We start from the raw sequence: 26530 nt of genomic DNA on the forward strand, positions 1-26530 counted from the left end.
CAAAATGAGCACTCGTCTATTTCCGGTTCGTGTTTCGTATAAATATGTTTTGGTTGTTGTTGTTGCCAACTGGTTAAGGTCAGGTAAACAAGTTGGTTAGCAAGAAGGTTAGGGAAGACAAGTTAGAAACTGACTTTGTTGTTGTGTGTACGCACACATACCGTACTTTTATACACATGTGTGATGCGTGTTCACATGACTCAAATTATGATTACCAAAATAAGAGATACACTAACCGAGGTACCTATACAAAAGCTGTTCACCCAGATGGTTCGATTTTTGTAGGGCTGTAAGACAACAGAAAATAGTGTTGCTTAGAGCACAAAATTTCATGTGTATGGTTAAACGAGGTTTTTGGTTGCGACAGATTTGACAAGTTTCAATTATCGATAGCTCATCTGAAATCGATAGATATCGATCAAGAGCATAAATTGTATTAAAAAAAACCTATCATAAATAATATATTCAACCTAAGAACACTACATATGAATATCGAACATTTCAAAAGAAAACGCAGTTAAATGTTAGCGTAAAATTTTTAAGTAATTATTTTCATTTTCAACTGTTCGGTTACGCTTTTTTCGAATTTTAACCCAATCGATATTTATCGTGATCATCATTTTAAAATATTGACTACAAATAAAACATAAACTTATTTATAGTATTTTAAATCTAATCTAAATCTAAAATACTACTTTTTGCCTGCGATGACAATCGTAAAACTATCAACGGACCTCATGTACTCTTGCGCAATTAATAGAACTTTTATCGTATTCCTTGTCGCGTACTGAAAGTTTTTCATTAAGTTTTCTTAAAAATATATTATTAAGAGTTCCGGAAAATTCACCCAATGATTTTTTATCTTAGTCTTTTTGATTTCGTGAATTCGCGCTTTCGCGATATAGTTAATGTCCAACAAAGTAATCGCTTCACAGATTGCAAAAAAATAGCTTTCCAGATTTATGCATTCATGATGTTCATCAGTTATTTGATGCATGTTGTTGTGGAAAGGGCTGAAAGTTCGATACACAAGCATGTAAAATTTGATTAAATGTCTATATAAGGACTATTTTTGTTCTTTATCTGATCGGCTTTGAACCGGCTTTAAAGATCTAAGTGATAATTTAGTTGAGTCGTGTTTAACACTCATTCGGAAATTCAGTATCCTTGGTGAAATATAAAGGAATTAATAAATAAGAGTTTAAATGTTTATGCAAAATCCCCCTCTATAACTTATTCCTACGATAAACTTACTCCCAAAGATTTATTTAAAGTGTTGCGGATAATCAAAATCAAATAAATGTGTGTGTATACATACATATTATTCAGTTCGCAAGCACGTTAAAATGTCTATGTCATTATATGCAAGTATTTTATATTTAATAAGGCACCTTCAAGTCGCATCTTTGCTGTAAATGTGTTCTACATTGCTCTAGCTTCTGTCATTTTTGTGTTTCATAATTTTATTTTAACAGCGGATGTTATATTTGTTTTGTTTTACGTTTATGTGCGGGTGTTTTTCTTGCCCTCTATTCGTTGAAATTTGCCCAAAAAGGGTATATTGGTTCCTGGTTCTTGAAGCTGAAAAATAAACTCTAGTTTGACTCGTATTTGCCATCTAAGAACGTATTAAATAAATTTATAAATATCTTTAAAAACGATTTTAAAGCCAATCAAATGGCAAAGTAAAACTTGCATACAATCGTTTTTCCTAATTTACCACTGTTGTAGGTGGAAAATAAGTTTGATGCAAATCGGACAAAACTTATTACTTGGCACACAAAATCTTTGAATCGCATTTCTACCGAGGAAGCTTGGACTCTGCGAAAAGCGTAAAGTACCTATCAAATGATTTTTCACATTGATTCACCCACCAAATTGATTGACCAAATCTTTGACGCCTAATTTCCACTAAGGAGACGAAACACCCTTCAAATGAATTTGAGCAAAAATTTGTGAAAATGAGTTTGAAGGCGATCAGAAGGTAAACGAAAAAGTTTCCTCCACACACGCGGCTGAAATTTTCCGAAACCTTGTAGTAACGTGCACCTTCATTACGTAAGGTAATTACAGAGAAAATTTCAGCTTCCGCGCTCCTACGTCCGTGTCTATATAAAGAGCTATCTAATCATATATCAAAATTTCCTAACAATCAGATAATTCACAATAAAACTTATTAAGGAATACATTTTTTATTGCTTTGGCTTGCAACTTGTTTGTTCTAGGTACAGGGAATCTGTTAGTCGGCACTTTTGACAAGCATTTTTATTTGTTTTTCGTTGTTGTGCTTTTTTATGAAATGCGAACGTTTTGGTAAAACTAATACATACACAATGTCGCCGACATATAAGCACATACACACACTCAGAAAGAGAGAGAGACACACACACACACACAGACACAGAGGCACAGACACAGCTGGCAGACAGTCGCGTCGGACATTAATATTAACGTTAAAACAACAACAACAACAGGCTTATCAAACATGTAGCGCGTAGTTCGCATACAAACACAAATAAATACATACACAACATACACAGCGCAGAAGAGCGTGAGAGATAGTGAGCGCGTGTGCATGTGTGTGGTAGAGCGAATTGGCATCTACATGGACATTTTGCTTTTTGGACTGGCTTTTCCGGTGCGTTTCGCTGTCGCCTGTTTAATTTTCCGCCGCGACGCTTTTCAGTTGGCGGCGAGAGTTTTCTGCGATCACAACAGCGGCCAATCACGCGGTCGGTTATTGGTTTGCTTAAATTTCCTTTTCGATTGGCGTGTGACTGTGTCTGTTTTGTCTGGCAAGCATGGCTTTGGTGGCGCATCGCATGATGCTGCCGGCGCGCCATCGACGCACGCATCAGCAGGTGGCGCGCAATAAGGTGGGCGTGCTGCTGGTGCCTAGCCTGGCGGACTACTACAACAGAGAAACGGATCAGCCGCAGCTGCAGCAACTGGCCACGTCCATGCCTCAGCTGGAGCTGCAGGTCGGCGACGGCACCAATGCAAAAGTAAGTTCAACAAGTTGCAGTCACAATTGCAATCGCATAGACGTGACAAAAAGAAAATGAAACATTTGCCAACAATTGCTGCATTTGAACAAATTCAGTTCTGGCTACACAACTTATTTCCAAACAGCCCCGAAAGAAATTCCTTTACCCACTCATGCGCCTGTTTATCTAGTTTTCCTTTTCATTATTCGCATTTCTTTTGCGTTTCCCTTATTTTTTTTTTTGACTGGCGCCAACTTTATGCGGCTTATTGTACACAGACTTGAATTGTTGTTGTTTTTACCATATTTCGTTTTCCTACTGTTTTTCTTACTTTTTCATTTTTTCTGTTGCTGCTGGTCAGGATTTTCTTTTGCGTATGGTAGTTTTCCCTATTAGAGTCTGAAAAATAACCGATAAGCTTTCTAAAGCTAAAAAAAATAAGTGTTATTGTTTAACTGGAAAGTAATGTACAGATAATATTATTCAAACAATAATATGAAACTTTATTATTTTTAATATACTTTAATGTATATTTATATCCATACAGTTCGTTGAATATGTATATATATATATGTATATATATCTCACTATATATATATATATACATTTTATTGTTGCAAATATTAAATATTTGTTCGTATATTTGATTAAGGCTCTTAAATAGAATTTCATTGATTTTTCTACCAATCCTGTTTGTTCAATTGATGTTGCTCAAATATATATTGTCAAAGTGTTTGATTGACCAATTGAATAATTGATTTGTGTTATTCGTGATTTGCTCGCGATAAACCTTAAGGCAATTTAATATCGTTTGATTATAGCAGCGTTTTGGTTTTATTACACTTGCCACAGTAAATACCAACGTTCGTTATTATTTTGGTCTCCGTCACGCCTAAACTGAATTTTTAATGATAGTGTATAGCAATGAAAACAAACCATCATTTATTTAGTAGTGTAAATTAGTGAGGAAATAAACGCCAGCCCACCTGGTTGACTGACTGATACGATGTTTACCAATCAATAAGAACTTTAGCCTTGATTAGCTCAATATACTTATATCAATCTTGCTTCTTTATTTAATTCACTCGCATTTAAGCAGAAATCATATTTGCCAGGTTTTTGATGGTTCCGGCAAATAAATACACTTATAACGTCTTCAAAAAACGTTCAAGTTTATTTACTTATTTCCAGTAAGATATCTAAAATCAAACCTCCAAAAAGCCATAAGGCGTGATCTTGCACCTTTTCCTGAAAGAATTTATCAATATCTAAACATATTTAAATATTATATTAACACGTTAAAGCATGTTCTATTATGAATCACATTTTTATGAAAAGAGCCTCCAATTGGCAGATTTTCATCTTCTCGTGGCCGTACGCCCAACACTTTGAAATTTTGTAAAATCAAATAACTTTTGGATTTAATTTTGGATTTGTGTAAGAGCTTTAGAGCTTAAAGATGAGATTCAAGAGTGTCTATATTCCAAATATCCAGACTGAATTCCAATTTTCTTGGATAACGCCATTGAGTAATAATTAGGCAGAGAGGTCTTTTGGATCAAAAGCTATTTTTCAAAATAGTTTATGGAAGATACAGAGGTTGCGAACACAAATCGCAAATACAATACCCGGCTGTCTGTAGCTCCTTCTACTGTTGCCCATTTGCCCATTTAAAGAAATCTTCATAACATAAAGCACAATAAATTCAGTTCTATCCTTATGAACTATTTTAGCTCATTGTTGTTGTTTCTAAACCTATAATTCCTTATTTTCCTTCAGCCTTCAGCTTACTTTCTCAAAATAACCAAAGACCACTAAGAGAAAAATAATACTTTATATGCCGTCACATCCTAAGGCTTATTATGTGCGTATAGAAAATTATTAAATTTTTCATTAACTGAATAACTATAAAAGAACCCATAAAGATTTTATTTAAATGTAAATAAGCAAGTAAGAGGTACGAGTCGGGAGCTTCCGACCAGGGTATACCCTGAACCCTCTTCTTCCAACATCAAATGCATATATATATTCTATTTTAGGAGCTATATGTCAAGTTTGGTGATTCTAGCTCTTATTATTTACAAAAATTGCCCAAACAACAGGAATTCGATATCAATTTTTATCGATTCCTTGGAAACAGAGTGAGTTATCGATTATCGGAAACAAACTCGCGCGGGCCCTAGGAGCACCCTCCTAGGTTATGAGATCCTTGCGTTCATACATACGGACAGACGGACAGACAGACGGACATGGCTAGATCGACTCGGCTACTGATGCTGATCAAGAATATATATACTTTATGGGGTCGGAAATGCTTCCTTCTGCCTTTCTGAATTTATGGACATTTTCCCTGTACGAATTAGCCAATCGGCCATTAATCCAGAAATAAGCGAGCTGACCTACATCGCGATAAAGGGGAAAGTGGACACGATGCCGGTTGTGCGAATGGAAAACTGAAGAACATCGGCCATATATTTGGGTAGGTAGGAAATCAAAGCGTAGTAGCCACAGTCGTGCCCTATCTGGCTGATGATCGCTGCGAATAAAGCCTTGCTAAGCAGTATTTGCCTTGTCTCTAGCTCTTATAGGTTCTGAGATCCTTGCGTTCATACATACGGACAGACGGACAGACGGACAGACAGACAGACGGACATGGCTAAATCGACTCGGGTGTTGATGCTGATCAAGAATATATGTACTTTATGGGGTCGCAGATGCTTCCTTCTGTCTGTTACATACATTTGGGCTTTGCACAAATACAATATACCCTTATACCCATTTTTAATGGGTTCAGGGTATAAAAAGGTAGGAATATATACTAGGCAAGACACCAGAAATAAAATTCTTTAAAATGTGACGTTAAAATTTGTTGTTGGTGCGCTGTAACCCTTTTATTATTTTTTGGGAATTTGATTCTTGTAGGAATGACAGAGAAACCAGCAACGAACATAGTAGTAATTTTTTTCACCGATTAAAACAGACGAAAACACGTTTTGCAAGTGATTTGTTGTTGCTTCCTATGATTAATTTTTTTTTAACAATATTATTATTTTCATTCAAAATCTGCCCTCTTTTTGGCAACGATACATGAGCTTAATATTTGGGTTTCATTTTGCGTTCGTAGACCAACCTAATGGAACTTGCTTAATTTTCAAAGTGGCAATAAAAGCCCAGCGTGATTTTTCCTTTCTTTCTATTTATTACTCAATGTATATTTATATTTTATTCTTTAGTACCCTAGCTCAATGCCTGACCCATTGTCCTAGGGCCAGCGCAAAGTAACGAGTTTTTGACACGTTAAACGTAGTTAGTCAGGACGGCAACCGGTGAGCTTTTGTCGAAAGCTCAGCAAAAGCAACGAGCTTCCAATGCATAAAGTTATGAGAGCTTTAGAAGGGATGAAAAGCGCTCAGGGAAGTCATAAATTAGCCCTTGAGCCTTTAATGAACTGTCTTAGATATATGCGAAGAATTTTGGCCTAAGCGGTTCGTGTCTAGTATTGGTGAGGGAGGGGGGGGGGGGGGGGGGTGTTGGTAGGGCATAATGTATTGTTTATTGAAAATTGACACAAATTGAAATGAACGACGCCAGAGGGGCGTGCGGGGTGTGTTTGGCGTTGAGAACAGAGTCGACTTGTTGATGAGGCACATTTGCTTCTGTTTATAGCAAATGTTTATAATATATATATATATATATTGTAATATACGTATCGGATTATTTGTTTGTTTTGCCTGGAAGTTAGATGACTAAGTCGTAGCAACTGCTTTTTCGAGGGGGGGAAACGGTCACAATGGAATCAAGAGAAATGCTTTGAATTCAGTTGCAAGTCAATAAGCAGCGACAGCTGACTGCGCGATCAGGCTATAAAGAAAAAACTTCGCTCTTCCTGTCCTAAACAAACTGGCCAACCTATGGTATTGCCTTGAACCCGCCGCCTATGTGGAGGTAACCAGCAGCTACAAGCCACTGCAGCAACTGCTAACGATGGACAAGGAACAGCAGTTGGCTGGTCAGGAGATCTCTAAGATCATCAGGCAGGCGGCCCTCGAACATGAGTCCAAGAAGCAGCAATGGTTTCTGGAAGCTCAGCATAAAATAGATCAGTTTAGCAAAGTCAAAAAAGACACTTTTGATGGTGTGCCTAAATGAAGCCGAGGCTAAAATACACAATTCTTTTTGATAGCTATTTAAAATTTAAAATATATATAAAAAATATATAGAAATGAAATTGTTGCTAGTTCAGTTCACAGTTCGAGCCGCTTCCTCGCCTTCTGTGCCTAGTTCGAACCTTTGCTTGTCCCAGCTGTTCCCTATGTTCCCTAAAATGGGAAATTGATTATTATAATATACAGTTTATCTATATTTTGCGCTAAGCTTAGCTTAATTTTAAAATAATATCGTCTAGAAATGAAACTTATACAAATTCTGTAATTTTTAGAATTAACTTTAAAAAATAAGAAAATTTTTTAGTCTCGAAATTGGATTATTTTATTTCTTCCTTTTTATAGATAATTCGGGTTATGTTTAGGTTTGTCTTTTTCATGGCATTTGGTTTGGTTCAGGACTCATTTAGTGGAGTAGAAAATATATTTTCCGGGCTCAAGCTGGTTGATTAAAACAGAGCATGCTTTGATTTATATGTGGCATTATCCATTAGTCCTTTAGTCTTGCATTTGTTAAACTTTTTACAATGTTTTACTGTGACGTTGACCTGTCGGAACCACCAGCTGCCAATGTGGTGATAGATGACACAAAAAGGCAACCCCCAAAAGAGCAAAGTGATCAAGAAATCGCTGGACTAGAGATTGATCGTATTATAAAAGAGGCTTATGAGGAGCACGAGGTTTTTATCTATGAGCGCGGCATAGCAGAGCTTGCTAGACGGGAAATCATAATAGCCCGAACATATCCACCATATTCCAACAATATAAATACCTTGCAGGCTGAATACAACGAGGAAGTTAAATATTTAAAGCAACTGCTGCCCGAGGAGGACCTAGACTGGCTGGAAGATTTCTCTTTCTGACTGGACAAAGTTTAAAAAGGTAAAAAGGCAGACACAAGAACAAGGCTATTTCATGAATTACTGATGAAATTCAAGTCAATCCAAGATTGACATATTAAAGCTCAAGAGCATAGTATGTCAAAAATTTGAAATCAAGCCCTCAAAATCGAATTGGACACAAAACAATAAATACTTAAACAATATAAGAGAATATCTATTTTCACGGTATCGAAGACTAAATACCCTTGCAGAGATTTGGTTAGCTAATTTTTTAGAGGGAAAACTTACACCTCTATGGGAGCTCTTAATTGATCAACTTTGTAAGACAAAATATTTTCGTTGGATTGATCCTTGAAGACTGCAATATGATCTAAAGATCCGTCTTCGACAGGTGTACTGCCTGCGACAAAGAACATGGATTTTACCTTCGTTTTCAGTCATGGCTGTTACGTTGTTCTATATGCAGCCTACGTTGTAATTGTCATAATTTATGCAGCGATTTGTTCCTTTTTGAAACTTTAATTAAGTTGAACTTATCTTTGCGTTACACATGAGACCAAAACCATTTTCTTCCTCTCTTGCGCTCTCTCGAAAGTATTCTCAAATATGCAAATGAATGTGATGCTGGACACTTCAAATGCGGCTTTACGCCCACACTTACACGCACAAGCACACACACACGTGCACACACACGTACGCACCTTTGGGAACATGCATTTCGGTCATGTTTACAATGTCAGCTAGGATAACATGCAGACACACACACATACACATATATTGCGCTCATTGCAGTTGAAGCTTTAGGAGAGAGACGGCCTTAGCAATGCCAGCAAATTAGGGCAGAGCACAAACAGCTGTTCATCGGACAAAGAGAGAAAGAGAGAGAGAGTACGGGTGTGTGAGAGACCGCGCACGCATGCAACGCCCACACACACACACACACACACACACACAGCCGACTGAGAGAGCCTGCATGAGCTTTTAACGAGGCGCTCAACGCTCGTTAGGTACCAGGTACAGTGACGACTGTGCGTGGGTGTGAATATGTATGTGTGGGTGTGTGTTATATGTAAACAAAGCGCGCGCTCAACTGCTACTGCATTGCAAAACGACTGCTCTGCGACCGAGAGACCCACTTCGTGTAACGGCTTTCAATTTCGTTCAACCTGTGCCGACGACAACTGCGACCTCGGCTTCGCTTTCAATTTCGTGTTCGTAACTCTTTGCTGGCCGTTGGACGGCTCAGTCGTGTTTTTGTTGTAGCACCTCGCGCGTGTCTCGCTGTTGTCGTCGTTGTCGCCGCGGCGTCAGGACCAGCAGCAGCAGGACTAAGCACAAGAAGTGTTGTTCCGAGGCTGGTTCCGTTTGCTCGCCTGCCGCGTCGCGTTGCCCAACAACAAAATACTTAAAAAATATTTAAATCGCAACAATAAATTTCTACGTTTTTCTACTCGTACGCAATGATAAAAAAAAATTAAACGAAATACAAGTTGTTCAATTCAGTGCAATTCCAAGTGCAATTCGCCAATCCGCAATTCAGTTTTAATGCCTTAGAATATAGTTTTGTGTATCAAATAAATAAAAAATATAAAAACAACAACATCGCCTTACAACAACAAATCTAGTTATTAATTCGTGTGGCTGCCTATGCGAGTCCAGTGAATAATAATGCTTCAATTACAGTGCAAATGTATGGCAAGCAGATTAATATATTTTATTTTAAAATCAAAAACAACAGCGACTGCCTGCAATTTTGTCAGACAACGACGTTAAATATTATTTTGTCCTCCGGGTCAATGACAACTGTAAACAACAATCAAAGACATTTAATCAATAAAAATACAATTATATATATTATTAATATATATAGTTATTAAGAAATATGCAAAAATGATTTTTATGTGTCCATTTTAAATCAATTACAAAAAGTCCACAAATGTATAAAGTTTTTTTTATCCATTTATGCATTTTATGAAAACAATAATTTGCGATATTTATAAATCAAATTTAGATATGAAAAAATATTTATCACACATAAATAACCAATATAAAAATAAAAGAAAACATAAATATGAAAGAATTTATCACATATATATTTTATATAAATAATTAAGTTATAACAGATTCAAATGAGAATTCCAATTGCAAGCACTTCATTGGTTGATTAAAATAAAAATTACTTAAATAACAATATTAAATTAAATCGAATCTTATAACAATAAGACAATTAAAAAGTCTTCAGTTAAAAAATAAAAAAATTCCTCGATAAGATATTAAGGCTTCTAACTAAAAATATAAATGTATAAATATTTATAAACGCTAAAGACGTATAAATAATAATAAAATAATTCGTAGAATGCATTTAATACTTATTTATTAACTAATATAATCATCAATACATTATGTATATAACGATATAAGAATGATATAGTTGTATAAACTGGAGACCTGAATTTGGCAAACTAGGGTGACGTAAAGAAGCTAAAGGCATTTCAATGTTTTTAACCAAAAACCAAACTAGAAAGAATTTTATTTTAGTTTATTTTAGAAGTATCTTTCAAACCAAAGTTCGAAAAGTATAGGGTCTTAAATGCGCTTTTGGGGCGTAGATATCTAGAAGTAAGTAGTTGATAAACCAATATTCCAAACAAATTTGAAAATAAATTAAATAAACATTGCAAATACAAGTATGATATCATAAAATCTATCTAATAACGTTATTTATTTTGTTAATTTAAATAAAAGCTTTATTGTCATAAAAAATGTAAACATAAATTAATATTAAATAAATTATGAAGACGATATTAAAAAATATTAAAATATAGCAGCTTTAATGCAAAATAACAAATAAATAAATACATCTAATAAGCAACTGGATTTGAAAACGTGCAAAACAAAAGCAAACAACCAAAAAGAAATATATCTATATATGTATATTAGAAAGGACATGTTTTATATAAATGCGATGGCGGCTAACGCTGCCGCATGTCAACAGAAAAAAACAAAAACAATAACCACAACACCCAGCAACCAAGAAAGAACAACAAAAACAAGAGTTCACAACAAGACAGCGTGAAAAATGATAATGACAGCCGCAACTGTGGCAGCCACAGGCCAATGCGAAAAGTGATTATATATATTATACATATATAGTAGTTAAAGTGTATGGATCTATATGCGAGATGTCAGTTGGGCTTACAACAAGTTAATTACCCACACAAAAGAGCGTGAATAAAATTCTTGCATCGATTTCAGTTTTTTTCTCTGCATTAATTGCAAATTATAACTAGCTCAACCCGCACATTGCGTATACGTAATATGATATGCCACCCCCCATTTACAAGCAATTACGCTAATTTCAGTCACTTAATTATAAGGTGCGGAGGGAGTGGGGGGAGTAGTTGAAAAAATAAAGAAATTGGAAAACAACAAATGCAAATGGTAAATTTTGGTTTGCCATAAGTTTTCTCCATATTTTCACGCGAAGGTTGTGTTGCAGAATTTGTTGAGACAACTTTGTTTAGGCTCTTGTTGTTTGTGTCAGCACATGTTTTTCGACCCCTGCTACCCACGATTCTGTTTTTAAGTGTTGAGTAGAGCATAGGTCGAGTGGCAGGTATGTGTAAGGTGTGTGTGACACCAACTTGACTTACCTTTGGCCTTTTTGGCAGCGTGGCAACCTTTAAGCACGTGTAGCTGCATTTTCAAACACTGCGAAAATGATATAATGCCATTGAAATATAATTTGAGTAAGTGAGATATTGCATAAGTCCTTGAAAATTAATATGAAGAATGCCCCAAATATATGTTTTGGAGGTATGGAGGTAATATTTAAAGTTTGAAATTTACCGATTTTTTTGTTTAACCAGTGCTCCAAAAATATGAATTATGAAACGGACAGTTGACTGAGTCAGTCTTATCGATAGGTATTATAATCGATGAACAAAATACATTCAATTCCTTATTTACCCATGGATAGATCATTTGTGCAAGATTGGGTATTACAAAAAATATTTTAAAATATGTTTTCATTAACTCGTTCAATTTAACCCTTTCATTTGAAATTGTTTTTTTTTTTTTTTTTTTTTTTAAGAGAACATGTAATTATTAAAACAATTTCAGCTGTATTAAAAACTGAATTAAAATACCCTTGAGCATTGGTAGCCTCTTCAGTGGATTTCAGCGAATAATTTAGTATGTGTTCACTGTTTCGCGTTTTTCTTCATTCTGCATTTTACGGTACGGCGCTTTAAGTTAAAATCGGAAAAAATTAATCATACTTTTGCAGTGTATTTAATTAGATAAATGTAAGCAAACATATACTTACTTAAAATCTATCTGCATGCCAATTGTCCCTGACGCATTTTTTTGCAGTATCAACGTTTTTTAGGCAGGAACCCTTGGTCAGTCGTCCTTTGCGACTTAATTTGTTGGCAGATGTTTTGATTCTCTGCTCATTTCATGCTTGCGAATCATATTTCAAAATGCAGTTTTAGCCACATGGCCGAGCAGCCAAAATAGTGCAAAGTAGCCAACAATAATAATCAAATCAAACTCATGCGATATATCTAGCTGGACAGGACTCGATTGTGGGGCTGGCATTTGCATGGGGCCATCAGATCGACGCGCCGGCTGCGACAACGAACGAGGTCATAATTCAAATTATGCGCCTACTAACAACTTAATGTTATTAGTTATATCTTTGTCGGTAGGCACACCTACAACCCGGTGCGATGCAAGCAAACATTAAAAAACTGGCAGGGATTTTTGTATGTGTGCGTGTGTGTGCGTAAAATACTTGTCGCTCTCTCTTAAGTTTATGCTTATGTTGTTGATTACAACTGCGGGCAGTTGACTTATACTCGAACTCAGAGTATAACGAATTTGTCATGAATCGTAGAAGGTCTATTTTGCTACATTTTTCAGTTCTTAAAGGTTACTTATTAAGACATTTTAAAAAAATTTTTATTGAGTAAATCTGTAGAATAGAAATATATCAAATATAGGTTTTTTTTACAAAAATCATCAGAGTAAATACAGTCGGGTATGTTTGTGCGGTGCATACACTTTTTGTCATCAGATTAGAGCCCCCTTTACATTTTAGTAAATGCGATATTGTCAAAACCATTTGAACTATCAACTCAAAATTATCAACTCAATTTTATGCATTTGAATCTTATCAATTGTTCATAAAATAAGAAAACAATGGCTCTGCTAACATTAGTGATAATATTTTAATTAATTTTTAAGTAAAACTATACAAAACAAGTATGATTCTCTAGTCGAACCCCGAACCCTCTTACTACAACCCCAAATAAATTAAAAAATAAGTTTCCCTTGGTAGGGTTCGAACTCGCAACTGACCGCATTACTTGTTGTCGACTCTACTCAAGAGCCATGCCAATTATTAAGTACTTTCGATAAAAAAGGAACTAAAATAGCATTACAGAAAAATGTCAATGTGTGTGTGTCTGTACATGTATACAGAAATTCTTAAAGTTTCGCTAGCTGCCCATCCAATTGTGCAGTTATATATAACTTTAGTTTTTTTTTTAACCGATCTTAATGAAATTTTCTACAGTATATCTTATTGTAGCATAGTATTTTTGGGTATTTTCAAAAAGTCAATAATTGTATCTAAATTGTGACTTAAACTGGTTGACAATATAAGTTGGGTTATTAACTTGATTTATAGCTCTGGGGTGTTAAAGGGGAGGTGGCGATAGGTATAAAATAAAAGGAATTTAATATATATGTAATATTATAGAAGCAAAATATCATGTTTGGTGATTCTAGCTCTTAATACTTACCAAAATTGCTCAAAAAACAGGATGTCGATATCGATTTTTACCGATTGCTTGGAAACGGAGTAAGTTATCGACTATCGGAAACAAGCCCGATCTGCGCAGGCACTAGGAGGACCTAGATCTTTCAAAACTCTAGCTCTTATATAAATATATATATATACATACATACGGACGGACGGACAGACGGACAGACATGGCTAGATCGACTTGACTATTGATGCCGATCAAGAATATATATACTTTATGGGGTCGGAGGTGCTTCCTTCTGCCTGTTACATACATTTGGATTTTGCACAAATACAATATACCCTTTTACCCATTTTTAATGGGTTCAGGATATAAAAAATGCAACGAAAATTTGGTCATCAGGATTGCGCCCCCTCCGATATGGTGACCACTCAAGGACTTCAATGTTTTGGCTCTGAATCCAAGTGTTAACTGAAATGGGCAGTATGAATTGGGGTATTATCGTGCTGGAAATGCCATTTAAGATCCCGAAATACATTTTGGATGTAGGGAAAAGCAAGACTATAGCGTAATGGCACGGATCAGTGTGCTGTAAGACAGTGTGGACATTATAGATAATTGATTTCCCCACTGCTGTTGTCACGCATGCATATGTATTACGTAGATCAGTGAAAGTCGTATAAGCGCGAGAGTTAAACATCCCGTGTCGGCTTAACGTACCCGTGATCCCACTGATTGGTCTTAGTCTGTGCGCGCCTTCCTTGTAGATCGCTCGTATGCCCCGCACACGTATCAGCACAAATGATTTTTTTTTATAAGCCATCAGATAGCAATGCATTTGTTACCGAGCATTATTTAAATATAAAATGCTGTACGCTATTATCGTGCCAAAACAAAGATTATATTCAAGCTTATTGAAAATGATGGTCACAGACTGGACATTCAATTAACTATAGCTACCAAAGGGTATTTGAATTTCGTTGAATATGAAAGTTTTTCTTTTTCTGCTTGCTCAACTATCCGCCGTTGACATTTTGTTTTCAGCATTCGCTCTGACGGTTTGGCCTCCTTTACCATTCATCCTATCTTTTTAAATATTTTTCTTTTTCGAGGCTTTTTTTGTGGCAGGAGCCTGTCTGAGCTGCAGGTGCTGCATTTAAAATGAAATATGGCAGACATTTTTCGGCTAAGATAAATGTGACGCAGTTTGTTTGCCTTTTACGTTTCTGCCAGCTAACTTATTAGATTTAGTCATTTCTCGTTTCCGTATATCGCTTTCTACTTTCAACTATTTGTGCCCTTGGGCTTGACAGATGGATCTTAGCATTTTTTGCGGGCATGCTAATTATATTTGGCATTGCAAAAGACTGCCCAATAAATTGGTTAGAGATTAAGTTCAAATAATAATGAGATAGAAAGGCTATCTTCAGCACGCCGAAGAAATAATACCCTTGCAGACCCACCATTTTCATAATGCTCATAGTGTTTTGCATGTATCTAAGAAGCACAGTGTAAATAGTTAATGTCAAGTTTGATCAAGACATCTTGATAAACAAAAAAACGTTTTTAATCAAAAACCTAGTTTTCGACTGATCGTTCCTGTGGCGCATATATATGATATAGTAGTCCGATGTAAATAAGATTTTGCAAAAATGAAGGAAGCATACTGAAATCTTTGAATGCCATGTTTAATCAAAATATCTTGAATGCCAAAAAAGTTTTCCATACTACAACTTAATTTTCGACCGATCGTTCGTATGGCAGCTATATAATATAGTGGTGCGATCCAGTTGAAGCCAACATATGTACTGCGCGCAACAGAAAGAGGGACTTCTGTTTCATAAAGATAGCTTTGCTACTGAGAGACTAGTTCGCATAGAAACAGACAGACGGACATGGTTATATCAACTTGGCTCTTGATACTGATAAGAATGTAGAAACTTTATGGGGTCTTAGATGTTTCCTTCTATGCGTTACACATTTCACTACAAACTAGTGTCGTTACATTGTTTAATATTTTCAACTTGTTTATAAATTGACAGTTTCATAATACAACCCATTTAAATTTATTAATTTATAACAATTTTTTTTTCTAATACTTAAATTTTAGTCATGTGCAAGAGAAAAGTGCTCGAAGAGTAGCTCTTTCTCTACTGACTACTGTTCTCAAGTAGTTCGCTCTCTTCCCTATATCTCTCTCCCTCTCTCTCTCGCTTTCCCTCTTGCTCTGTTTATCCATAAAGGCAATTAGCTTAAATCACAGGCACTGGCAGCCAATCAGGCAATGTGCAGCACTTAAAAACTTTGCACAACTTGAAATGCAATGGAGCCCGGACAGAAATGCCTTCGCTCTGCCCCCGCCCAGGATGTGGCGGCCAATGTTAAGATTCTTGCAATGGGGTCATAAAAATCTATGCGCCGTAACAAGTTGGCAGCACTCAACTAGGTTTACGGTCCCAGTTAGTTGATTTTACGCTTCTTCTTGATTTTTTTTCGCATATGAGGAATAAAAAAAATGGCTTTTAGCTGCAAATGTAAATTTGTAGCGGCTCGTTAGATTTGAAAGCTGGCATATTTATCAGGTTTTGCATTTTGTTTGTGGAGATTTTAATCTCGGCTCGGATTGGGGCATCTACTCAACCCCAATCCCACATCCCTTAGGCAAACAAAAAGATTATTTGTATTTGGCAAATTTACGCTTATCGACATTGGATCCGTAAGCCGAGGGTTGGCAAATGTTTTTTAATGAATCAGCCTGAGTTTTAGTCACAATCTCAGACTCAGTCAGCATATTGGCCTCCTTTCATTCCGTATTCGGGTTGTTTATGGCCTCAGTTTGCGCGGAGATGTGCAGAGATAGGCCTGTCATTTATTAACTTGTATTTGCATTTAAGTCCCTTGCTCTCAACAAAAGGGTTGGAGACGTTGTGGCCTAAGACAAAAGCAGTAAGCATTTGAAACTGAATAACTGCTAGCGAATGTACAGGCAATGTACTCCAATTTATGCAAAAAAAAAAAAAAAAAAATGCTTTTGTAAGAAACTAGAGAAGCTCTGCACAGAGAAACTTACCGTGCAAGCATAGGTATTTGCAAAGAATTAGTTTTCGGCAAGATGTTATTATTATTATAAGAATGAATGGTTACTTTATGACATTGGCTCTATGGAAGAAACAGTCCCGTCCATACTTTTTATTTGACAATCATCATAGCATTTACGTTAAAGAGATTTTACTATAGCTTCCCAAGAAAAGTTTTTAAATCCCAACTAAATGACTAAGCACCTAATTTGCAGAACGTAGACTCTAAGCTACGGCTAAGCGTTGCTTTTGTCAATATGGGACCAAAAAACCCTCCTTCCCTTAACCGCCTTTGCGAAACGCCTTGCGTTGGCTTTAACTTTTAAGTGTTGCTTTGTTTTCATTGCCCCGCACCAGCCTTACCAGGGGCAGGGCCCTTTCCTTTTCAAAAGTCGTTTGTAGCCCACTTGTGAGCGCAGCCCATACACACTCAAGCTGCTGACACTGTGTGTGAGTGTGTGTGTGTGTATGGCAGCTGTTGTTGTGTGTCAGGAAGCAAACAAGCTACGCTTGTACTTAAAGGTTCTTTTCTTTCATGTATACCCTGTAGGCATTAAAATGCCTGAAGACAGTTGCGTAATTTTAGTGCAAATATTACAGTTCTTTAATTACCAGTTTTTCAATCAGAAATCACTTAATTAATTAATTTGGAATATGTGTTATTTTTACCCGATAAAAATTTGGGTTAACATCCTCCCTGCTGAAAATAAAACGGTTTAGTTTTTAAGTTCAACTGGGTATCTCTTAGTTGGTGTCTTATTTCCAATTTTTCTTCTCAATTGGAGGCTGCAGCCTCAGGCTTAAGTGTGTGTCGTGCCCTCCAACACTGCCAGGGTCATTTTTTTATATATTTTTTGTTTTTATTTTATTTATTTTTTTAATTTTATTCTTTTTGTCTTGAACTTGTTCATTTGCATACGCAATGCTTTTGTGTTTTATCTTATGCATTTTGCATTTGTCGCTTGCATTTAAAATATGCAAATTCTGTGTTTTTATAAAGTAAAAAATAATTAAAAAATGTTGCACGTGACGCAAATGCAAATACAAATGCGGCATCTGCCCCTCCGCATTCGACCTATTCCCTCCCTCATAAACGGTTGGCCATGTCGCTGACTAATCCCAAAAATGAACAGGCATATGGCGTGATTGGTCTTCAACTAATTGGGTTATGTGCCCTGTCGAGACTTATGTGGGTGGCATGTCGTGGACAGTGCCATGCGGCATTTTGACAGCCTGCACTCATCTGTCAACCCATTGGCAATGACGCCGATAGCACTTAAGTCACACTTCATTTGCACTCTCTGACACACACACACAAATCTCGAAATCAGCATAAACAATAACCACAACAAGTGCACTCATTGATACAAATCGCATACATCTGCAGTTACCTTTTTGAGGTCGAGTTTTAGATTCAAGTATTTCGTCTGGAGAGATGTCTGGTCCATGAGCTTGCATTATTTAAGAGCTGACAAATTGACTAGAGGACTGCTTATGTGCTATCATATTTGATGGTTGGCAAATGATTTCTTCAAGGCGACCTATGTCCAGTAAAATTAAAATGTTGTATTTTCTTCAATGTGAATTTTAATTAATTATTTATATTAATTATTAAAATATTTTTAATTAATAAGCGATTGCCTTGAAATTATAGTAGGATGATCAAAGGCATTTTAGCATGACGTTCAAAGCAAAGAAAATATATTTTAAAATGTATACGTGTCGCATGTTTGCTATTTTGTTATTATTATTATTATTTTATTATTTTTATTTTAATTATTATTATTATTAATTTTATTATTTTTATTATTATTATTTTTATTATAATTATTATTACTATGACTATTATTATTATTATTATCGCCTTTATTATTCTCAATTTTCTTTTAATATTTGTACCGAATACATTTTTAATTTTAAGTGCATTTAAATTTTATCTTAATTTTTGCTAACTTTTATATTTTTTATATAAATTTTATTTTTCTTAAATATTTTACATACATAGGTTCTTGTACAATGAGACGCGGACTGTCAAAGCTTTATAAATTGTGTAAGTTTAATAAGTTTTATTTCAATTTTTTATTAAATATATATTTTTATACTGAAGAAAACATTTTGAAAATTGTAAAACATTAGTTTACATTTGGATGTAAGAAAACATCTTGTGGGAAGAAAACGTATTGTGAACACTTTTTGATAATAAAGGACTTTTGTTGCTTGTCTTTGAATTAAGGTATATTTTTACGTACATACCTTATATCCAATCTAATATCCGTGTATCTAGTATGCTCTATCTTAAATGTCACTGATTAGGGTGAGTTTGTTTATGTAGTTTTATTTGCTTAAAACTCATGTTCAAAGCTCAACATAAGAACTTAATGTATAAGTGTTTTACCTAATTGGGAAATTCCACCCGCAACAGCGGTAAAGCGGCGAAAAACTGTTTTATGAAAGTTATTTTACTTATTTTTAATGATCTTTGTTCAAATTAATTTGTGGGGTGTTTGCTTCAAACTCATTTGCAAAATTCTACATAAGTATAAATTGAATACCTAATTGTCAGAGAACGCTAGTATGAAAGTTTTTTGTTTACCATCCGATCAGTTTAAAAATCATTTTCGAATCTATTCGAGAACATTGATTTTATAACATACGTTCCTCGGGTAAGGCCGGGTTATACCCGCTAGTATTTCATATTTCTGTTAGTTTTTATATTTAACTCTAATAGCTGATTATTCGTTAATATTTAACAAATAAATATTATATTTAATTTTACGTAAATTTCATATCTTTATAATTTTTATTTTTAAATTATTATATAGTTAAGATCCTGATAACAATCTCAAGTCTCAAGTTTTGCAAAGGATAGAATTAATTTTTTTGCGCTAACCTCGATGCAATCTCCCACCTCCAACCCAACTGACCGGGCACAGTCGAGCAACGTAGGACACGAGTCGCTAAGTACAAAAGCGAATACAAATTAAGACTATGTACTACTTACTACTACTAAATACATAGTTTAAAATAGCTCAGAGCAAGACAGGAAGTGAAGAATACTCTTCAATGCTTGTTATAATCATCACAGACAACCTTGAGCGGCTTATGCATTAGTTAGTTAAAAGCGATAAAGGTGTATACTTACGTGTTGGTCTAGTAGGGATGGAAAAAAGTTTTATTGGTTACTCAAGCTAGAAGGGTAATTTTCATCCGTTATTGACTTATGCATAAATGTTACACCAAAAATGGCTCAACGGTTAATTAAAGAATAATCATTAGAAGTCTACTGGAGTATGGCTGTAACCGCACACGAGGATCCCAATTTAAAACACGAAGGCAACGACAGGGCACCACAGTGTTCAGGTTTGGGGTATACAAATATAAACAAGTAAGAGGTTTTAGTCGGGAGCTCCCGACTAGGGAATACCCTGAACTCTCTTATTGCAACACCAAATAAATTTAAAAAAAGTTCCCTTGGCAGGGTTCAAACTCGCAACTGACCGCATTACTTGCTGTCGAATCTACTCAACAGGCACACCAGAAAAAAAAACTTTCCCCGGATTGCTTGGAAGCGGAGTAAGTTATCGATCTGCGCATGGACTAAGAGGACCTACATTTAAAATTTCAAGCTTCTAGCTCTTATAGGCTCTGAGATCCTTGCGTTCATACATACGGATGGACAGACAGACGGACATGGCTAGATCGACTCGGCTATTGATATATGATATAATATATACTTTATAGGGGTCGGAGATGCTTCCTTCTGGCTGTTACATACATTTGCATTTTGCACAAATACAATATACCCTTTTTACTCATTTTCAATGGGCTCAGGGTATAAAAACACAAATTTGGGTAACGACAATATTAATATGTTGAAATGCTCGGGCAACAAGCTTGCACTCGATAAAACAAAAATAAACCTAAGGCAACCAGATTTCATAAATATTTTTAAAAAGAGCTTCTTAAAACGCAGGTGTTTTATTCAAATCAAGAACGATTGACAGGCTTCAACAAACCCAAAAGCAAATCCTTTATTCAATTGGCTTTGCTTGGTTCCAATTGAAGCATAAATACATTTGTATGTGTGCCCTATATATGTATTTACCTGTATCTTGTTTTGATCGGAGCTGCTTGGTGGCAGCGGTACGTAGGAAGGGTTGGGTCAACATGCACAGAAAAGCGTCAACAAGATAGAATTTCCCATTTAACATTTGCCATTTAACATTTGCATAACGCGTTGCTTTTCTGATTTTCACCTGGCTGCCTTGCTGACTTTGACTGGCAGTTAGCATTGTCAATGTGTTGATGGGTGCATTGGAGGGGGGTGTTCGGGTATGGACACAGGACACGCTGTGTAGTAGATAAAAGTGACATTGACGTGGCTCAGTTTTTTTGTTGCTTGTCGTATTTACACAGCAATTTATTTGTATAGTTATGGATTGTTCTTTACCTCGTCTGACACCTGTCGGTCCCTGTGTACACGTTGTGGCACTATCATGTCGCATGCCACTTAAGGGGTGGTTTTGGGCAGTAGTAACGTTTAACTAGTTGCCACTGATTTGGACGACATTCAATCAACAAGTTTTGTTCGCTATTAATTACGCTGAATATCATCATGAAGATGCACCTACAAGTAGAGCTTGACTCTGGGGTCCAAGACATTAAGGGTAACCGAAGAAAAAAAATCAAGTGCCAAGTGTGTCAATATGTCAATCATTTTTATGCTGACCCGTGTGCGAGGCTTGAGCCAGCCCATTGTATTTCTTTTACCTCCTTCCCAAATACGGTTATACATAATACTTTATCTGCCACTTCGATTGTGTTTTGCCTTTGGGTCATGCCTGTCTAAACAAAACTAACCTCATTTTTTATTGGTCAACAAAACGAAGGCTCCAACAAAACTGACCTCAATACACAAAGCAAAATAAATTGCGAAATTTTTTTCTGAATGCAAAAGGATGCAAAATAAATTCCGAGTCCGTTTCAGACACCCACACAACAAAGAGCACAATTGTGAGACTGTGGTTCAAGTGCCCGTAAGGCAGGGGGTTACGGATCCGAAGTCAAGTGCAAATGTTTCGCAGTTAAAGGAGAATAAAAAAAACCTGTGCAGGCGGGCATAGAGCGCGTACTTTATGGCCGTTGGACAATCATTTGTATACATAAAGGACTTTCCATTATAACTGTGTGCCATTTGCATTTTTCTTCTTATATAATCGATTAGAGAGGCAAATGGAGTAGAGATACGAGTAGGTTACGCGAAAGTATTATCGGTAAAGTTATTTTCAAATTAAACAACGAATTTTAAATTAAATATAATTTTGCCATTTGTTTTATATACTTATACTTTTGAGCAGTACTCGAAATTGTTGTCTATTGCGATCAACTGTGACTGCAACTGTAACTGTGACTGGGCCACAAGAGCACTGCAATTGTATTTCAGTTGCAAATAGCGAAGCCAGCTGCCCCATGTTGGGGCGCCAAATGTAGCCATTAGGGCAGCACATAAAAGGCAATAAACACAGTCGCTTCATGGCGTTCTTTATGCCATTTTGCAGTGAGCCCAATGTGCGCTTAAACTGGCTTCAAATGGACAACATGCCGCCTTTTGGGGGCGTGGCACAGCCGGGGAGTGAGCATGGAATTGGGGACAGTGACTGGGGCCATTTTACTCACGCCACCAGTGGCTGTTCTTGTTTCGTAGTGTTTTAATTTATGTGTGTCTTTTTGTTGTTGCCTCTGTTGTGGTTGTTGCTTTTCTGTGATATTTGCCTGGGCTGCCTGTTGCCTCTAGCCTATGGCCCTATGCTGGCCATGGCATAGGTGCTTTGTCTTAATCTGACGCCCATTCAACGCAACATTCCAACATTCCAGGAGCCTTAACGGCTTCAATTAAACAGAAGTGATGCCAAATGATATTATGTATACGCCATATGGTAATCAATATTTCGATATTATGTGTTAAGAAATCGCTTTTAAATGAAGAGCCTGCTTTCGGAAATAATTTTACCGGGTATTTTATATTATTTACCAAATGGGAAAAGAAAATATATTTTCACAATAGCGTTTGTTAGACCCATAAATATTCGTTTTTATTATAAAGATTTGGAGAAAATAATCGCTGCACAATTTGTATAAAAATGAACTTTACTTTACTATTTTATAAAGCGAAAATATTTTGTAAAAATATATTTGATGAAACAGTAAAATCCAAAAAACTTTATTTAAAGTTTCATAAACTACTGTTGAACTGGCATATGGCAATTATTCTTCTACGCGCAGTGTCAGTGGCATGCAAAGCCGAGTAAAATTGAAAGGCTATGCTGTACGACGAGTCAAAACTACTAGCTATTTATGCCAGTCTGTTAGTCGGTTGCTTGGCTAACACTTTAATTAAAAATGTGCCGAAATTTGAAATGAAAATTGAAAAATTATGAATGACAGCAGCCGCCGAACTGCAATATGCGCCCTTTGCCAACTAACTGACTGCCTCAAGTATTGACGACGACGACGGCGACGACGGAGGAAAAAAATAGAAAAACCCGAACGGAAACGGAAGTAGACAGCCAGCCAAGCGGCTGAAATAGGGGCCGACATCGGCAGCGGAAAAGCAGACGCGGTGCAGATAGATGCTTATTAAGGCAGCGGCAATAATAACACCAACAGCAGAGAGCTGCGTTTTGCCACTTGCTCCACTTACATAAGAAATCAAACGGCTTCTTGCCAAAAATACCAAAATGGCCCTCAAAGTGGGTGGCGGTCGGGGGAAGTGCCAGCAAATAGTTTGCTATCAAATTGATATGTTTTCTAGTGTGTGCCAGCAACGAAAAAAAAAATTAAATGCTCATAATAAATGGCAATGATATAATAATAATAACAGTATAAAAAGAAAAAATAAACGTTTAACGTTACGATAATCAATAATATTTCCGGTTCTGCCTGGTTATGAACATTTCCGGCTTACTATACCAAAAAGCCAGCAAAGGCATATACATATACCTCACAGTCTGTCAATTCCATAGCGTTTGTGTGTATATGTGTGTGTCTTTTCTATTGACAAATTTGCATGGCAATAACTTTGAAATTGTTTTGTACTAAATTCTGAAAAATTTCAACGCCCTCGAGTGCTGTCAATGTGAACTCAATATGTGTCTATCTTTTCAGCAGCAAACGAATATTGAAATATTGAAAAAGAGACAGATAGACAGAGAATGTATGGAAACAGTCACAGGGGAAGTCAATAATCTGTGGGTTTTGCATACTGTTGTTAAGATTTATCATACAATCAGTAAAACAGCATGTACTTACATAAAGAATAGAAAAAGAAAAACAAAGTATTCTGTTTTGTTTTGTTAAGTGCACGCTTAATTAGCAATCACATGGCAACTTTTTGAGACGCTGACTCAATGGGACGCTATGTGTGATATGTGCAACATTTCATGGCACACAGCAAGTCGGAACAAACAGGAGGCTGGCCACGCCACAAAAGTCAACTGAAAATAAATTTAAACTTTAATTTCAATCCTAACAAAGCGCACACCAATGATAAAGCCGACGCAGCCAAATGCCGAGGCTGCTGCTGCATAGACAACTTTACGTGCCACAGCGGCCACTTGTGTGTGTGTGCATGTGTGTGTGTGTGTATGTGCGTGGGCGTGTGCTTGCTTTGACGGCAGGCAATGGCAGGTCCCTGCCCGGGCGATGCCTGCTCGCATGTGTGCGCATGCATATTGCACAGTCGGGCAAACTGACGAATAAATGGCGTAATCGGATATTTTCCAAAAATCATAAAGTCTTCTAAAACGCTAAATTTAATCTTTAATCTGTTGCTCAACTTTTTTAAAGGAAAGTTTCAGCTTAAATATTTTGATACTTGAATATTTAATATTACGCATGATCATCCATCCCTCCCCGCTACCACTACATAGAAACAAATTAAATAAAAAAACCAATTTTAACTACCCGCAAGTAAAAGCACAATTTTATTGCAATTGATTTTTTGTAATATATAATATATACATATTTATACGATATTTTTAATATATAATTATTCTTTATCACAATAAGATATACTTTTGAAAATTTCATCAAGATCGAAGGAAAGCGTGTTTTGGCTAGCCATGAGTTTGCGGCAGCTGCATACATACGTTCACCCACATACACATTCATAAGCGTCTTTATTGAATTATGTTAAATGCATGGCAATTGCGATTGTATTGTTTTGTGTGCTGTGTGTATGTATTGCTATTTTAAAAAGTTTTATTTCATAAAGTATGAGTAGTTGGTATGGCTGTTAAGCAGAGACGGTGGCAAATAGTGTGGCATGTTTCGAGCTTTAGTCTTATTGAGGGAACTGTTTTTTTTTAATTTATGTTTACTTTTGTTAAAGCAAACGAGTACGTAGTGCGAGCTGCTCTAATGAAACTTTTTGAATTGGTCAATTTCTCAAAAGCGCCAAATAAAATGGTAGGTGTTGGACAACGGTTTTGGCAACCCTTTATAAATATAATTAATATTCTAGTTATTTAAATCTAAGAAAATCAGGCATTCTAGATTTCATAAATTTTATAAAACCTCTGAGAATTAGGGATTTATTGGAACGCCACTCGTTTGTGGCTTGTATGTGCGCGGCTGTTGGGGGCCTCTGTGTGGATTTTAGATATTCATGTACCATGAATGAATAAAGCAAAATCGCTTGGGCTGCTTTCTACCTTTTGCTGACTGGCTGGTTGACTGCTACTTTTGCAGTCGCATGACGTATACGCCGCTTTGTCTGACTCGAAACGGGCAGCCTTTTTGATATAATGTCTCCTGTGGCCAGTCGGTTCGCTCGATTTGCGTAACTATGCACAAGCTGACTCATTCGTTTGTGTGGGTGTGTATGTATTTGTGTGCATTGCGTGTAGGTGTGCTGTTTACAGTGCGGAGCTCTTTTAACAATAATAGCACACATGTCTGACTAAAACAGCATCAGAGTGTAATTAGCCAGCCTGCATAATTAAGCCTCATGCTGTTTTCTTTTTTCTGGCTTAGGCTGGCTTGGTGGGCAAATGAATTGTTATTAGTTTGCAATTGTATTGATTTTTGTCCACCCTCCACCACCTGCGACTGTGGAATGACATTTTGTAGCATTAATTGCTGTCATCTAAATTCATATTACTCGTGGCCTTATTTAATTTGTGGTCAACACGCGAAATATACGTACATTAAAAAAATTGCCAGCGCATTCTAAGCACCCGTTTTATAAGTAATTTATGGTTTATAAATTTATTAATACTGCACATTTTGTTGTATTTTTTTTCTTTCTTTAAATCATTCTTTAGAAGTTACAGGTTTGGAATAAATGTTTAATTCCTACATACCAAATATCATTTGTTTCGCTTGGGAGATATAAAAAAGATTTCACGGATCTTTTTGAAGGCTTAAATACAATTTTTTAAACGAATTTTCATTGGGAAAAAGGATTTTTTTCAAATATGATATTGTAATAATAATAATAAAGAGCAATAGAATATTTGTTAGGACAAGTATTCGATGTTCTGTTTAAAAAGAAAGAACCACACGTCAGCACACTTTGGGCCAACTATAATTTTTCGCACCTGGGCAGCTGGCTTAGTTGTATAGAGAAACTTGGCCGTAATGCTCGTCATTGGTTCGAGCTGAAGCCGTCGCGTTTATTGTAGGGGC

At 36.1% G+C, this 26530-nt stretch overlaps 2 protein-coding genes across 6 annotated transcripts in view; both read left to right on the plus strand.

Moving 5' to 3' along the window:
• Positions 1-26530, plus strand: part of LOC6634140 (uncharacterized) — a 126983-nt gene that overhangs the window by 66313 nt on the left and 34140 nt on the right. For 2 of the 5 annotated variants that reach the window (XM_015169776.3, XM_070208756.1), the window contains exon 1: positions 9062-9682. The exons of 2 other annotated variants lie outside the window; for them this stretch is intronic. The gene's annotated coding sequence lies outside the window, so the exon portion shown is untranslated. Of the gene's footprint in view, positions 1-9059; positions 9683-26530 lie in introns of those variants that run through there. One more of the 5 variants, XM_032433129.2, reaches the window with a different exon arrangement.
• Positions 684-3470, plus strand: LOC6634142 (uncharacterized). The gene has a single exon (XM_032433137.2). The coding sequence runs from the start codon at positions 2802-2804 to the stop codon at positions 3063-3065; it is 264 nt and encodes an 87-aa protein (XP_032289028.1). The 5' UTR covers positions 684-2801; the 3' UTR covers positions 3066-3470.

The sequence above is a fragment of the Drosophila virilis genome, chromosome 4, assembly GCF_030788295.1.
Source record: "Drosophila virilis strain 15010-1051.87 chromosome 4, Dvir_AGI_RSII-ME, whole genome shotgun sequence".
Classification (NCBI taxonomy): Eukaryota; Metazoa; Arthropoda; class Insecta; order Diptera; family Drosophilidae; genus Drosophila; species Drosophila virilis.